The sequence below is a fragment of the Dermacentor variabilis genome, chromosome 11 (assembly GCF_050947875.1).
Source record: "Dermacentor variabilis isolate Ectoservices chromosome 11, ASM5094787v1, whole genome shotgun sequence".
NCBI lineage: Eukaryota > Metazoa > Arthropoda > Arachnida > Ixodida > Ixodidae > Dermacentor > Dermacentor variabilis.
The window spans coordinates 116735786-116748797 of record NC_134578.1 but is presented as its reverse complement, the minus strand read 5'-3'; the positions used below and the strand labels follow the sequence as shown (position 1 = coordinate 116748797).

General features: G+C 63.2%; 3 protein-coding genes across 3 annotated transcripts; 2 read left to right on the top strand and 1 right to left on the bottom strand.

Annotated features, from left to right (window-relative positions):
- Positions 1-1493: 1493 nt before the first annotated feature.
- On the top strand, positions 1494-2309 carry LOC142563450 (uncharacterized). Its single transcript, XM_075674004.1, has one exon. The coding sequence runs from the start codon at positions 1494-1496 to the stop codon at positions 2307-2309; it is 816 nt and encodes a 271-aa protein (XP_075530119.1).
- Positions 2310-3512: 1203 nt separating this feature from the next.
- On the top strand, positions 3513-4598 carry LOC142563449 (uncharacterized). The gene has a single exon (XM_075674003.1). It carries the CDS (start codon positions 3513-3515, stop codon positions 4596-4598), a length of 1086 nt encoding a protein of 361 aa, XP_075530118.1.
- Positions 4599-4979: 381 nt separating this feature from the next.
- LOC142563448 (uncharacterized) lies at positions 4980-5924 on the bottom strand. The gene has a single exon (XM_075674002.1). The coding sequence runs from the start codon at positions 5922-5924 to the stop codon at positions 4980-4982; it is 945 nt and encodes a 314-aa protein (XP_075530117.1).
- Positions 5925-13012: the final 7088 nt, after the last annotated feature.

The window sequence follows — 13012 nt, the reverse complement described above, 5'->3', positions numbered from 1 at the left end:
CAGCTTCATCGCGACCCGGCTCTACGAAATAGTTCACCTGTTCTCGGACCTGCGGTCGGACGCGTCGATGGAGCGGGGCGCGGCCGTCGCCCTGCGTGGCGAGCTGGTCGAGGCGCGCCGGGAGGCCGCGGCACTGCACCGGCGGGCCATAGTCGCCGAGGGGCGCCTCGAGGGCTCTATCGTCCTGGCACCCGGTCCCGGGGGTGCGGGACGCGATACCGGCGCGTCCTCGGCGGCTGCCGGCTCGGGCCCTGGAGTTCCGGCCGCGGCAGCGGGCGCCGTCAGCTACGCCGCGGCGCTGAGGGCGTCGCCCGCGGCGGGGGTGCGCGGATGGCGCCCACGTTTGAGCACGTAGCCTTCCTAACGCCCACGGCACCGACGACGACACCGGCGAGAGACGCCCTGCGACTGCTGAAAACGAACATCGACCCGGCCGCCAAGAACATCAAGGAGGTCACGCTGCGGCACACACGGTACGGCCTGACAGTTTTCTCGCACGCGCGCGAATCGATCGATAACCTGAAGGCGGCTATTGCAGAGAACTCAGTCACGCGCTCCTCGCTATTAGTCCGCGTAGGCGAAAAGAGGAACCCGCACGTGAAATTTAGCGGGTTTGACCCGGACGTCGCGCCAGACGAATTTATACGCGTCCTAAATGAGAGGAACCCCGGCCTCGGCCTGGACGTCGACGCGTGCAAGGTGCGCGTGACGTACAGGGAGAGGTCGGGTACGTGCGCGTACGTCGCGGAGGTTGACCCGCCCGCGTTCGCGCGCATTATGAAGCGGCCCCGATTGTCGGTAGGATGGACGGCGGTGCGCGCGGTGGAGGACTTGCACGTTCCCACGTGCACGTTGTGTGCCTCCTACGGTCATGGTAGGACGACGTGCCCGCACAAGGCGGACGCGTCGAAAGCGGTCTGCATGAAATGTTGCGGCAATCACCTGGCCGTAACGTGTTTGTGCAGATGGGGCAGCCGGAGGTCTGCTGCAACGAGTGCAGGAAGGCCGGCCGCGAGGCGTCCCATCCCGCGGGACATCCTGAGTGCCCCATCCGCATGGAGCGGGTGGCGCGCCTCCGGGCCCGCACCAACTACGGGCCCCCGCGATAGAGCGGCGTGGGCGGCCGCGTGAGGGGGGGTGCCGGGGCCCTCGGGGAGCGGGTGGGGCCGGCGGCGCGTTCCAGATGTGTCAATTGACGCTAGACCACGTCCGCCGAGCGACGGTTTTGTTGACCGATCACATGGCGCGAGAGGGTTGCGTGTTGGCGGCTATTATGGATCCCTACACGCAACGGGGTCAGCTCCCGAAGCTTCCGCCGCACTACCAGGCAGGCGTACGCGGCGGCCGACGGCCCGCTGTGTGCGATCGTCACGCGCCGGCCACCTTTCGACGTGTTCCCGACACACGTGTCGAGACTGGTGGTCGCGGTGGAATGCTCGTCGCGCGAGTTCGCGATTACGGTCGTGGCCGCGTACGCGCCGCCCCACAGGGCGATGGACGACGTCTTTGAACACCTAGCTCACGCCATTGACAGAAGTCGCACGGCAGACATTCTGGTCATGGGTGACTTCAACGCGCACAGCGTCCTGTGGGGCCCTCGCGAGGGAGACGACAGGGGCACTCGGCTGATTGAGTTCGCGGCGGCTGCGGGACTGGTGGTCCTTAACGACGCGTCCTCGCCCCCGACGTACGTCACCAAATACGTCGACAGTTGGATTGACGTAACCCTCGCGTCGCTGACGCTCGTACGGCGCGGCTGCACGTGGCGCGTTTCCGAACAAGAGACGCTGTCGGAGCACCGCCGCTTGGACATCGCCGTCCACACTGGGGCGTGCGCGACTGGCCGGCGCCTCACCAACTACGGTAGGCGTAAGTGGTTGGAGGCTGTTCGCAGCTCGCGATGGTTCGCGAGCGCGGGAGGCGCGGACATCGCCTCGCAGGCCGCCCTGGACGCGGTCCTCGCGAAGTTTTATACCGTTATCGATCGCGAGCGCGACAAGCAACTCCGGCCGGCGCGCGAGAGTAGGGGCGCGGGTGGCAAATCTTGGTGGACGCCCGAGCTGGACGGCCGACGCAGGGCGGTTAACGCGATGCGGCGCCGTTTTCAGCGGTGTCGCTGCGACGAGCTGCGGGCCCGCTTTCGCAGCGAGTATAGCTGGGCGCTGGCGGAATACCGCCGAGACGTGGCGCGCGTTAAGGAGGACGCAGACAGGGAGGTCTGCAACCAGTGCAGCCGGCGGTCGCTTTCTCAAGCCCCCTTCCGTTTGGCTTCGGGGCCGCCCGGTCGCGTGTCATGCTGCCTCCGCTGACGAGGCAGGGTGGCGGCCGGACGGCGAGCGTCCTCGAGTCGGCGTCGCTGCTGCTTCACCATCTTATCGCGCGCGACAGGCCCGAGACGGACGCACCCACGCACACCGAGATCCGTGCGGCGGTTGGTCGGCCGTACGCCACGGCGGAGAGGGAGAGGCCGTTTTCGCTGGGCGAAATTCAGGCGGCATTGAGTAGAATGCCGCGCAGCTCCACTCCTGGTCCGGATGGTCTCACGACCGAGGTAGTCAGTGAATTATTCGCCGCGCACCCGAGATTCGCGTGCATGTTGATGAACGCGGCACTGCGGTTGGGGTACTTCCCCAGGACTTGGAGGAGGGGCAGATTGGTCTTTATCCAAAAGCCCGGCAAGCCGGTGGATTCGCCGAGCTCGTACCGGCCGATCTGCATGACCTGCATCCTGGGGAAGGTGTTCGAGAGGCTTTTGCAGGACCGGCTATACTACTTCGCCTCATCGCGCGGTCATACGCATCCCCACCAGTTCGGCTTTACCCACGAGAGGTGCGCGGTGATGGCGCTGCACGCGCTTTGCGATTTCATGAAGCGCCACAAAGCCAAAAGCACGCCCGTGGTGCTTATATCGCTAGACTTCCGGGGCGCGTTCGACAGTGTATGGCACCCTCTTGTCATCCAGTATCTTAGGGACCGCGGCTGCCCGGCCAACTTGGTCGGCCTGTTCGGTTCCTTTCTCGAGGGCCGCACTGTCGAGTACGCGTCGCACGCCGGTTCGGTCTCGGCAGAGACATCGTTCGGCAGTCCGCAGGGGTCGCCCATCTCCCCGCTCCTGTGGAACGTGGTTGTGGACGGGCTGCTGTGGTTGCCGATGCCGCCCGGGGTGCGGGTGCAAGCATACGCCGACGACACGGTAGTTCTCGTGCCGGGTAAGAACAGGGCGCGCGTGATGGAGGCCGCGGCGGACGCGATGCGTCGCATTGAGGCGTGGACGGCGGAATGTAAACTCGCAATTATCAATGATTAAACCTTCTGCGTCCTCTTCTCCTTCGGGAAGGGAGGAATGGAGAAGAGCCACCTGACCATCCGGTTGAAGGGCAGTGCGAAGGGGCTTCCGTTTCGTTCGTCTGTCAGGCTCCTGGGAGTGGTGGTTGACAGGCGCCTGTCTTTCTTCGAGCACGCCGAGCACCTGCAGCGGAAGGCAGAGACGCTTGCCATCAAGTCTGTCGTTCATGCGGATGCACACGACCGTGGACTCCACCCTGCGGCGCCGCCTGTACCGACAGGTACTCCTGCTGGCGGTGGCATACGCGTCCCCCATATGGTGGTCGCCGTCACCTGACTGTCGGCTCAAGGCCCGCATGGTCACAGTGCAGCGCACCATGCTGCTGGCGATCACGGGCGCGTATCGCACGACACGGACGGCCGCGCTGCAGGTGCTCGCGAACCAGCCGCCCATCGGGCTGGAGCTCGATAGGCTCAACGCGGAGTTTGACTTCTTCCGCATGCGACGAACGGTCACGTTCGGCGCGCACACCTTCGCGCCGGACGAGACGCAGTATCCGCATGATGCCTGGGGCGCTCACCCATCGGAGGCGGGAGGGTTTCCCTTCGCGCGACTTGACGTCACGGCGGCTCCGTCATGGTCGTCCATGCCAGGCACGCACGTGTATACTGACGGTTCCCACACGTCGAGGTCCGCGGGCGCGGCGGTGGTGGTCTTGAAGCCGCGGGGCTCGATAGTCGCCGTGCGCAAATATCGCCTTACGGTCGCCTCGAGCGCCTATTGCGCCGAGGTGGTAGCGCTAACCGAGGCCTTGAACTACCTTGATACACACGCGTGGGAGCCTCCGGCGCATATTTACGTGGACAACTTGTCGCTGCTCGCCGCGCTGTGCCACGTGGTCACCAGGGACGCGCGCATCGCGAGCATTAAGGGCGCGCTGTACCGTCTACAAAGACGGGGCGCCTTGTCTTTGTTCCACGTGCCCGCCCACCGGGGCATCTTTGGAAACGAGCTTGCGGACATGGCGGCGGGCTCTGCGGTGATCTCAGGAGTGGACCGAAGGTCGCACCGGTCCTTCCGGGTCGTGAGGGCCGCGTTCTCGGCCGCAGTGCGAGCACGCTGGGCCATGGAGTGGCGCGGGGAGCCCTCCGACACCGAGTTGTACAAGTGGGTGCCGGATGTAACTCGCATCCTCCATGTGGTCCGCCGACAGATCGTCCGGGCCCGGCGCCGATCCGAGAACCAATTTTTCCAATGTCGCTTCGACCTCACCCGCAGAGAAACTGCAGTCCTGCACTTGCGACACGTATGACCGCGCGTTCTGGGAGCGAATCGCCCTGTGCACGGGCAGGTCCGTGGCGTCGTCGTCCTTGGCAATCAACGTGCTTAACAGAAGTTCCGCGGAATGCAGAACACTGTCCGTGCAGCCGCCCTGCGGTCGCTTCAGCGGCGGCAAAAACGCCCGCCCGTGAGCTCTGCCAAACGCCGCCCGGAAAGGTGCAGAGAAAAGCGACTTGCAGCTACAGTCGGCGCATCGCTCGCCCGCGTCTTGCGCTTTCGCGCGTTCTATTCGGCGGCGGAACTTCGCCAGCGCCTCGCTGTACAGCTGACGACGGAGTGGTCGAAGGGCGTTGTCCCGGCAACGCTGGAATCGGCGCCGGAGGGCCCGTGTTCGATGCTTCTCGAGCTGCAGCTACGGGGTCCACCAGCTCTTGCCCGGTTTATGCGGGACGACCGGCCGAACATGTTTGGTGAGAGTTCGATCAATGATGACATACATTTTCTCCAACAGCGCGTCGAGCGCCCGCGGCGAACGGATGTCCGCGCCGGCCGCCCGCCGGAACCAAGGAATTTCGCGCAATTCCGCAACGAAGTTCAGAGGGCCGCACTTCGTGAGGCGTTTGCCGCGCACGGTGTCGCTATGCAGCACCAGGTCGATGGCCCTGTGCTCCGAGAACGTTTCGTCCGGCGACACACACCACCTGTAGCCGCGTCGGACGAGCGCGGGAGTCGCGAGCGTCACATCAATCCAGCTGTCGGTGTAGAGGGTTGAGTAGGTGGGTGGGGACGCCGCGTCATTCAGGACCACCAATCCGTGCGCCGCCGCAAATTCAATCAGGCGAGAGCTGCGGTTATCGTTGGCCCTCGGCCCCCACATGGCGTGTTTCGCATTAAAATCGCCCATAACCAAGACCTCAGGTGTCTTCCCTCCGTCGAGACAGTCCGAGATCTCGTCCAACGTGGGCTCAATGGAGACGTGCGGCGGCGCATACGCGGCGACCAGCATCCACTCGCGGTCCCTTGTGGAGCACCTCACCGCAACCACTCGCCGAGACACGTACACGGGGAACACGTCGAAGTCAGGCTGACGGACAAAGATGGCGCTCAGGGGTTCCTCCTCTTCCCCGAAATACGAAAAGTCCGGTGGTAGCTGCGGCCTCACCCTCTTCGTGCATGGCGGATCGTTGATCGCCGCGATGGGTATGCCGAACTCGGCCATCCGTCGCGTCGCGGCCGCCAGCGCCCGCCTGGCGTGGTCGAGATTCAGGTGCATGACGCTGGTTTCCACCGGCAGCCGCGCACCAATGATCGAGCGGGCGCTCCCGCAACGCTCGCCAGTTGTCAAACGCGTCCCCATCCCCGCATCCCCCGGCCCCGCGGCGCTCCCTCTACTTCGGGTCGCCATAGTGGGTGCGCGCCCTGAGACGCGCCACCTTTTCTAGGAGTACCGGACACTCGGGGAAACCGGTGGGGTGATTCTTTCCCCCGAGGCCCGCCTTATCACACTCCGAACAACGCACCTCGGCGTCTCCCATCTTGACCTTACCAGTCACGGCCAAGTGGTGACCGCCGCACTTCATGCAGCGCGCCTTTGACGGATGCGCCTTGTGGGGGCATGTCATGCGCCCGTGTCCATAAGACGCGCAAAAAGTGCACGTGGGCACGTGCAAGTCTTCTCGTGCGCGAACCCAAGTCCACCCCACCGTGAGCTTCGGACGCGATAGGATCTTCTGGAACCCTTCCGGCTCCACTTCCGCTACGTACGAGCGCGAGCCCGCCCTCTCCCCGAACGTGACGCGGACCTTACACTTGTCAAGGTCGAGGTCGATACCGCGATTACGTTCGTTGAGCGTGCGCAAGAATTCATCGGGGCCGATATCGGGATCTACCCCTGTGAACTTGATACAGGGGTTGCGCTGTTGGGCGACGCGCATTATGATAGCCGCGCGCGTGACTGAGTTCGCAGCTATCGCCTGCTCTACGTTGTGTAGCGATTTGGGATTGTTCGTAAATGCGGTCAGCCCGTACCTTGTGTGGTGGAGCGTCACGTCCGTGATGTCTTTGGCGAGCGGGTCCACGTTGGTTTTCAGTATCCGGAGAACGTCTCGCGCCGGCGTCGCGGTCGCCCCCACCGGCGTGAGGACCCCACCCCCGCCGCGGGCGACGCCCTCAGCGCCGCGGCGTAGCTTACGGCGCCCGCCGCCGCGGCCGGAACTCCAGGGCCCGAGCCGGCAGCCGCCGAGGACGCGCCGGGATCGCGTCCCGCACCCCCGGGACCGGGTGCCAGGACGATAGAGCCCTCGAGGCGCCTCTCGGCGACTATGGCCCGCCGGTGCAGTGCCGCGGCCTCCCGGCGCGCCTCGACCAGCTCGCCACGCAGGGCGACGGCCGCGCCCCGCTCCATCGACGCGTCCGACCGCAGGTCCGAGAACAGGTGGACTATTTCGTAGAGCCGGGTCGCGGTGAAGCTGCGTGCAGCGACTGGCACCTTGTTCGCCGCGTTCGAACAGTACAGGTGGATTTCCTGCTCGATCTCACGCAGGCGAGCCTGCCTCCGCCCGCCGGGGTCCCCCGCGACCGCGGGAGGCGCCACCGCGGTCGCCTGGGAGACCGAGGACATCTGTTCGTCCTCGTCGCCCGCCGCAGCCGGCACGGTCCCGTCCACGGTCTCTTCCTCCAAGGCGATCGCCGCGAGGATGCCGTCGCCGGCATCGGAAAAATCCGCTTTTGGCGACGCACCCGCGCTGGCCGTTTCAGGCGGAGACGGCGAGACCTTATGGTCTCTGTCAGTATTGGGCATGGCCGGGCTCAGGCTCAAAGGGTATGAGCCATGGCCATCGTGTGCCCGATGGCTGGCCGAACAAGAAAGCACCCAAAAATCGAAAATAAAACCCTTCCCCGGCCGGTTTTCACAACGAATAAGGTCCCTACACGTTCAAAAGTAACCTCAGCTAAAATTTGGAGGAGCCAAATGCGAAATACCCTATTTTTGAGGAAAAAAGCAAGAGCCCGATGAAGCCGGCCAGCCAAGCACTTGCACGAGCGTGCGTGCAAGTGCTCGGCTGGCCGGTTGCATCGGGCTCCTGCAATTCTCCTCAAAAACACGGTATTTCCGATACGACTCTTCCAAATTTTAGCTGGGGTTGCTTTTGAACGTGTAGGGACTCTCCATTCGTTGCGAAAACCGGGCGGGGAAAGGTTTATTTTTTGTATTTATTCGCGATTTCCTTGCAGCCAGGTATTGGGCCCAAGATGGCGTGGGCTCATACCCTCTGAGCCCCGGCCATGCCGAGTACGCGCAGGGGGAAGAACGCGTCGCCGTCCCGCTCCCCCCCGCGGCCCCCGGCCGCCGGGGAGTCGCCCCGCTCGCGGGGTTCCGATTTTTCGGAGGACGGCGACGCGGCTATTGCGCGCTTTTGTGATCTAGTCTATCAGCTCCCGGTTGCAGGGGACGAGAGCCGGCCACCGGCTGGCGATGGCGAGGAGGAGGACGCCCTCTCCTGTGTCTCGGAGGGCACGGCCGTGGCGGCGGCGCTTCCCGGCGACCTCGGTACCAAGACGTAGGGTCGGCTGCAGGAGATCGTGAGTGAGGCCTTCGCCTACTTCAACCTGCCGGCCAACCGCGTCTCCGTGGAGGCGCGCGCCTTCTTCATGACGCGACTCTTCGAGATGGCCGGCCTATGCGGCGAATTGCGAACGGAGGCGGCCACGGAGCGCAGCGCGGCCCTCGCGTTGCGGGGCCAGCTCATCGAGGCGCGTCGCGAGGCCGCCGAGCTGCAGCGACGCCTGGCCGTCATCGAGGCTCGCCTGGGCGATCCTGCGGTCGTGCCGACTGGCCCGGGGCCCGCTGGGCTTGGTCCTGCCGCGCCTACGCGCGCGGTCGCCGCGCCCTCGGGCGCCGGCGGCCCGGCGGGCACGCCCACGGGCCGCATGAATTCCGCGGCCGCGTTGAGGGCGGGCCTTGCGCCCCCTGCCGGCGCGGCTGACGGCGGACCCGGTGTTGCTGCGACGGTGGGCACCGAGGCGGGGAGACCCGGTGCCCCACACAAACATGTCGCCTTCCTCACGCCGGTGGGGGCGACCGCGACGCCGGCGCGAGACGTTCTCCGGATACTGAAAACCAACGTGGACCCGCTCGCCAAAGACATCACGGACGTGACGCTCCACCACACAAGGTACGGACTGACCGTATTTATGAACAATCCCACATCGCTACACAACCTAGAGCAGGCGATAGCTGCGAACTCAGTCACGCGCGCGGCTATCATAATGCGCGTCGCCCAACAGCGCAACCCCTGTATCAAGTTCACAGGGGTAGATCCCGATATCGGCCCCGATGAATTCTTGCGCACGCTCAACGAACGTAATCGCGGCCTCGACCTCGACAAGTGTAAGGTCCGCGTCACGTTCGGGGAGAGGGCGGGCTCGCGCTCGTACGTAGCGGAAGTGGAGCCGGAAGGGTTTCAGAAGATCCTATCGCGTCCGAAGCTCACGGTGGGGTGGACTTTGGTTCGCGCACGAGAAGACTTGCACGTGCCCAGGTGCACTTTTTGCCCGTCTTATGGACACGGGCGCATGACATGCCCCCACAAGGCGGATCCGTAACTCGCCCTAGCCGTGTCGTAGCTAGTAAGTGTGCCGCCGGACGTACAGCGACCGTGTGCACCGACGCTGGGGGCGTCCCTGACGCCCGCCACCTTCGCTTGCGGGTATGACATGTGAGGGGACGTCCCTGGCTGCTAGGGCGACCACCCCGAGTCGCGTGAACCGCCGGGAAACACCCCCGAAGTCCGCGGAGACCCCGCCGACCACCGGAACAGGTCTACTTATAGGTGCGGCGTCCCGACGCATAGACGACAGCCAGCGATGCCGGGGGTGTTCCTGGCACTCGGCATCGGAAGGGCCGAGCCGCCGTGAGACGAGCGCCCTCTCGGGCTCCGCGACAGCGTGTCCGGCGGCGTCGGAACTGTCGCTCATCACGTCGTTCTGAGACCCGGCCCCTCTTTCATGTCACCTGTCCTTTTATTTATATTTTTCCTTTAATGTTCGCGCCGGGAGACGCCCCCGAAGAGCGATGTGACGTGGCCGGACGGGCCGAAGCTAGTAGGTGCGACTCGGCAGTTCCAGACCCGTGCGCATCGACGCCGGGGGCGTCCCTGACGCCCGACGCCAGGTCTCGTACGTGCGAGACGCCTGGATGCGTCCCCTGGGATTTGTGGCGCCTCTGCCGAGCGGCGGACCCGATTCGTCGCGTCCGGGTGGCGAAGGCGTCGTCCGGAGGACCCCGATCTGCGCGGGGACGTACCTGGCGGTTGGAGTCGTCGCCCCGCGCCGCATGTGACGCCGGGACACACCCCCGAAGTCCGCGGCGGCCCCCGCCGAACGGCGGACCGGACCCTCCTGTAGGTGCGGTGAACCGCCGCATGGACGAGGGACAACGATGCCGGGGGTGTTCCTGGCACCCGGCATCGAAAGTGCCGAGCAGCCGCGTGATCCGCGCCCTCTCGGGGGCGCGATGGCGTGCCCGACAGCGGCCGGAGGCGATCGCCGGCCTCGACGAACATTTGTACCTGCACTGTCGTTATATTCACCTTTTTAACTTTATTTTCTTTTACTTTCTTTTATCTTTACCTCATTTATGGCATGCCCATGCCACCACGACTCCGCCTCATCATTCACGTTCATTAAATGCCCGGCGCGGGGGCTTCTGCCCTCGCTGAGACACCTCGGGACACATACGCGTTACCGTTAGCCCACAATTTTATTTTTCCAATTGGCTTTTTTTCACAAACACATGCGCTTTGGGTATTAGTTCAAAACCCCTCTTCATTTATTTTTAAATGGCTTTAAACCTGGTATGCATTTTTGCAGGTACAGGTTCTCCCCACCCTTTATTTTTGCCTTTGATTTCAGGAATGACGGGGAAGTAGTCGGCCGGGGCGGTACACCCGCCACATAACTCGATAGCGCCAGGGCAAGTTCAGCGCAACGAACAATGCGGAAACTTTAGTCCTGGATATTTTTTTTGCTTGAATGGGCTGAGGTAAACGCGAGGACGGGTTCCAAAAAGAACTTTCGTATGGCGTTTTATTAAAGTGCGTTGGCAGACGAAGGTGTGAAGAGCGTTGCCACGACCAGTTCAGCGTATATGGCTCACTGGAGGGCAACAGAAATAAAGTTTACTGGGGCGGTACACCCGCTACAACTCGATAGCGCCCGGGCAAGCTCAGCGCAACAAACAAGGCGGAAACTTCAGTCCTGGATATTTTTCCTCTTTGAAGCGGGAGAAATAAGCGCGAGGACGGGTTACAAAAAGGACATTTGTATGGCGTTTTATTAGAGTGCGTGACCGGACTAAGTCATCAAAAGCGCTGCCATGTCCAGTTCACTGTATATGGCTCACCAGAGGCTAACAGAAATAAAGTTTACTGAGGCGGTACACCCGCCACATGATAACTCGACAGCACCAGGGCAAGCTCAGCCCAACAAACAAGGCGGAAACTTCAGTGCTGGATATTTTTGTTGTTTGAAGGGGCTGAGGTAAGCGCGAGGACGGGTTCCAAAAATGATTTTTATGGCGTTTTATTAGACTGCGTGACCGGACTAGGGCGTTAAAAGCGCTGCCACGTCCAGTTCACTGTATATGGCTCACCAGAGGCCAACAGAAATAAAGTTTACTGGGGCGGTACACCCCCCACATGATAACTCGACAGCGCTCGTGCAAGTGATAACACGAGCAGGTTCTCTTAAACCAACCGCCACTGGAGCTCGAACTTGATCGCCTCAACGCCGAGTTCGACCTCTTCCAACGGCGCCGCTCCGTCACTTTTGGAAGTTCCAGCTACGCGGCGGCTGAAGTACTATTCCCGCGAGATGTTTGGCGCGAACATCCGTCGGAGGCGCGGAGCTTTGGCTTTGCGCGCTTGCCAGTCCACGAGGCGGAGCGCGCCGCCAAACGCCCGGGCACCCACATATACACAGACGGCTCCTTTACATCTCGGTCGGCTGGAGCCGCTGTGGTGGTGTTAACGCCGCGAGAGCGGATAATTGCGGTGCGGCGGTACCGTCTCAGCGTTGCGTCAAGCGCATATTGTGCAGAGACGCTCGCTTTCCAGGAAGCGCTTAACTATATCCTTTCACACGATCTCGCGCCTCCTTTCCACATTTACTCTGACAGCTTGTCACTGCTCACGGCACTTGCGAGTCCTACCACCAACGACGCCCGCATCCATGCCATTAAACTGCAGCTACAGCGCCTTGAGAACAGCGCCCCTTTTCTTATCCACCACGTTCCTGCTCACAAGGGCGTGTATGGAAATGAATTGGCGGACATGGCGGCGAATGCGGCGGCATCACGAGCGCTCGTTTCGCATCGCGGTACGCTTTGATCGCGCCGCACCACAGGCGGGTCGGCCGCGCGCCAGCCGCGGCGCTACACGCGTATCGGTCAGTTGGAGCCTCCCATTCTCTGCGCGACGCCTCCAGTGCGATACCGGGACGCTCATAGGCCGCCCAGCGCGCTGGGAGATGTACCGTTGCGCCTATCACGAGGGTTGGCGCGGCTTTACTCATCTGCCCTGTGCGCATACTGGGAGACGCCCCAAGCGTCTTACTGCGCTGCTGCTTCGTTTCGCAACGCTGCGGGCGGGGGCGCGCCCGCCGAATCGTCGGGGGTGCCCGTTCATAAGCACAGCTGACATACCGGGTGACGCCCACGGCATTCTCCCGCGCTATCGTTTGACCTCGCGCCGCCATTGACAATGCTAGGGCATGTCAGACAAATACCCGCGCGCACGCTCGGACTAAAGCTGCCTTGCCATTGGCGCCCTGCATACTGCTGCCCGCGTGACGAGTTTCGCGGTTGCTTGCGCGTTGGGAGAGGCTCCGGGGGTTTTGCCACTCGCCTTGTTGGTTCTACCGCGGCGCAGACGCTGTCAGGGAACGCCCGCTTTGCCCTTGTATGTGTGTAGATCACCACGCTGATTGGGTTGTCGGACATGCTCCGGGCGACGCGGCAAGTTAGCTTCCTGCAACCGCCTCGTCAACCGCTGCGTCGGGGCACGCCCCGCTTGAGGATCAGCTCGTACCGCCCTTTGGCGTCTGTCGTACCTCACAGAACGACAGCAAGAAATGCACGGCCTTTTCTTAGTTGACTGCCGCGAATACAAGCACTCCGCGATGCGTCCGAGCGTGATCACACGCTTCGCGCGGACTTCGTTGTCGGTGGGCGCGGTCAGCCTGTCCCGAGGGTCTCGGCCAGAGGATGCGAGCGGCGACAGAGTCCCCTGACTGTGGACATGACCGCTGACGACGACCGTCGACCAAGGCATCGACTGTGACGTGTGTGCGGTGCGTGTCGCCGAACATTCCACACGCCTCATAGACATATGTGCGCCATAGGCGAGAACGCTCTGCACGCACGAAGCGTCTCGTGCAACTGTGTTT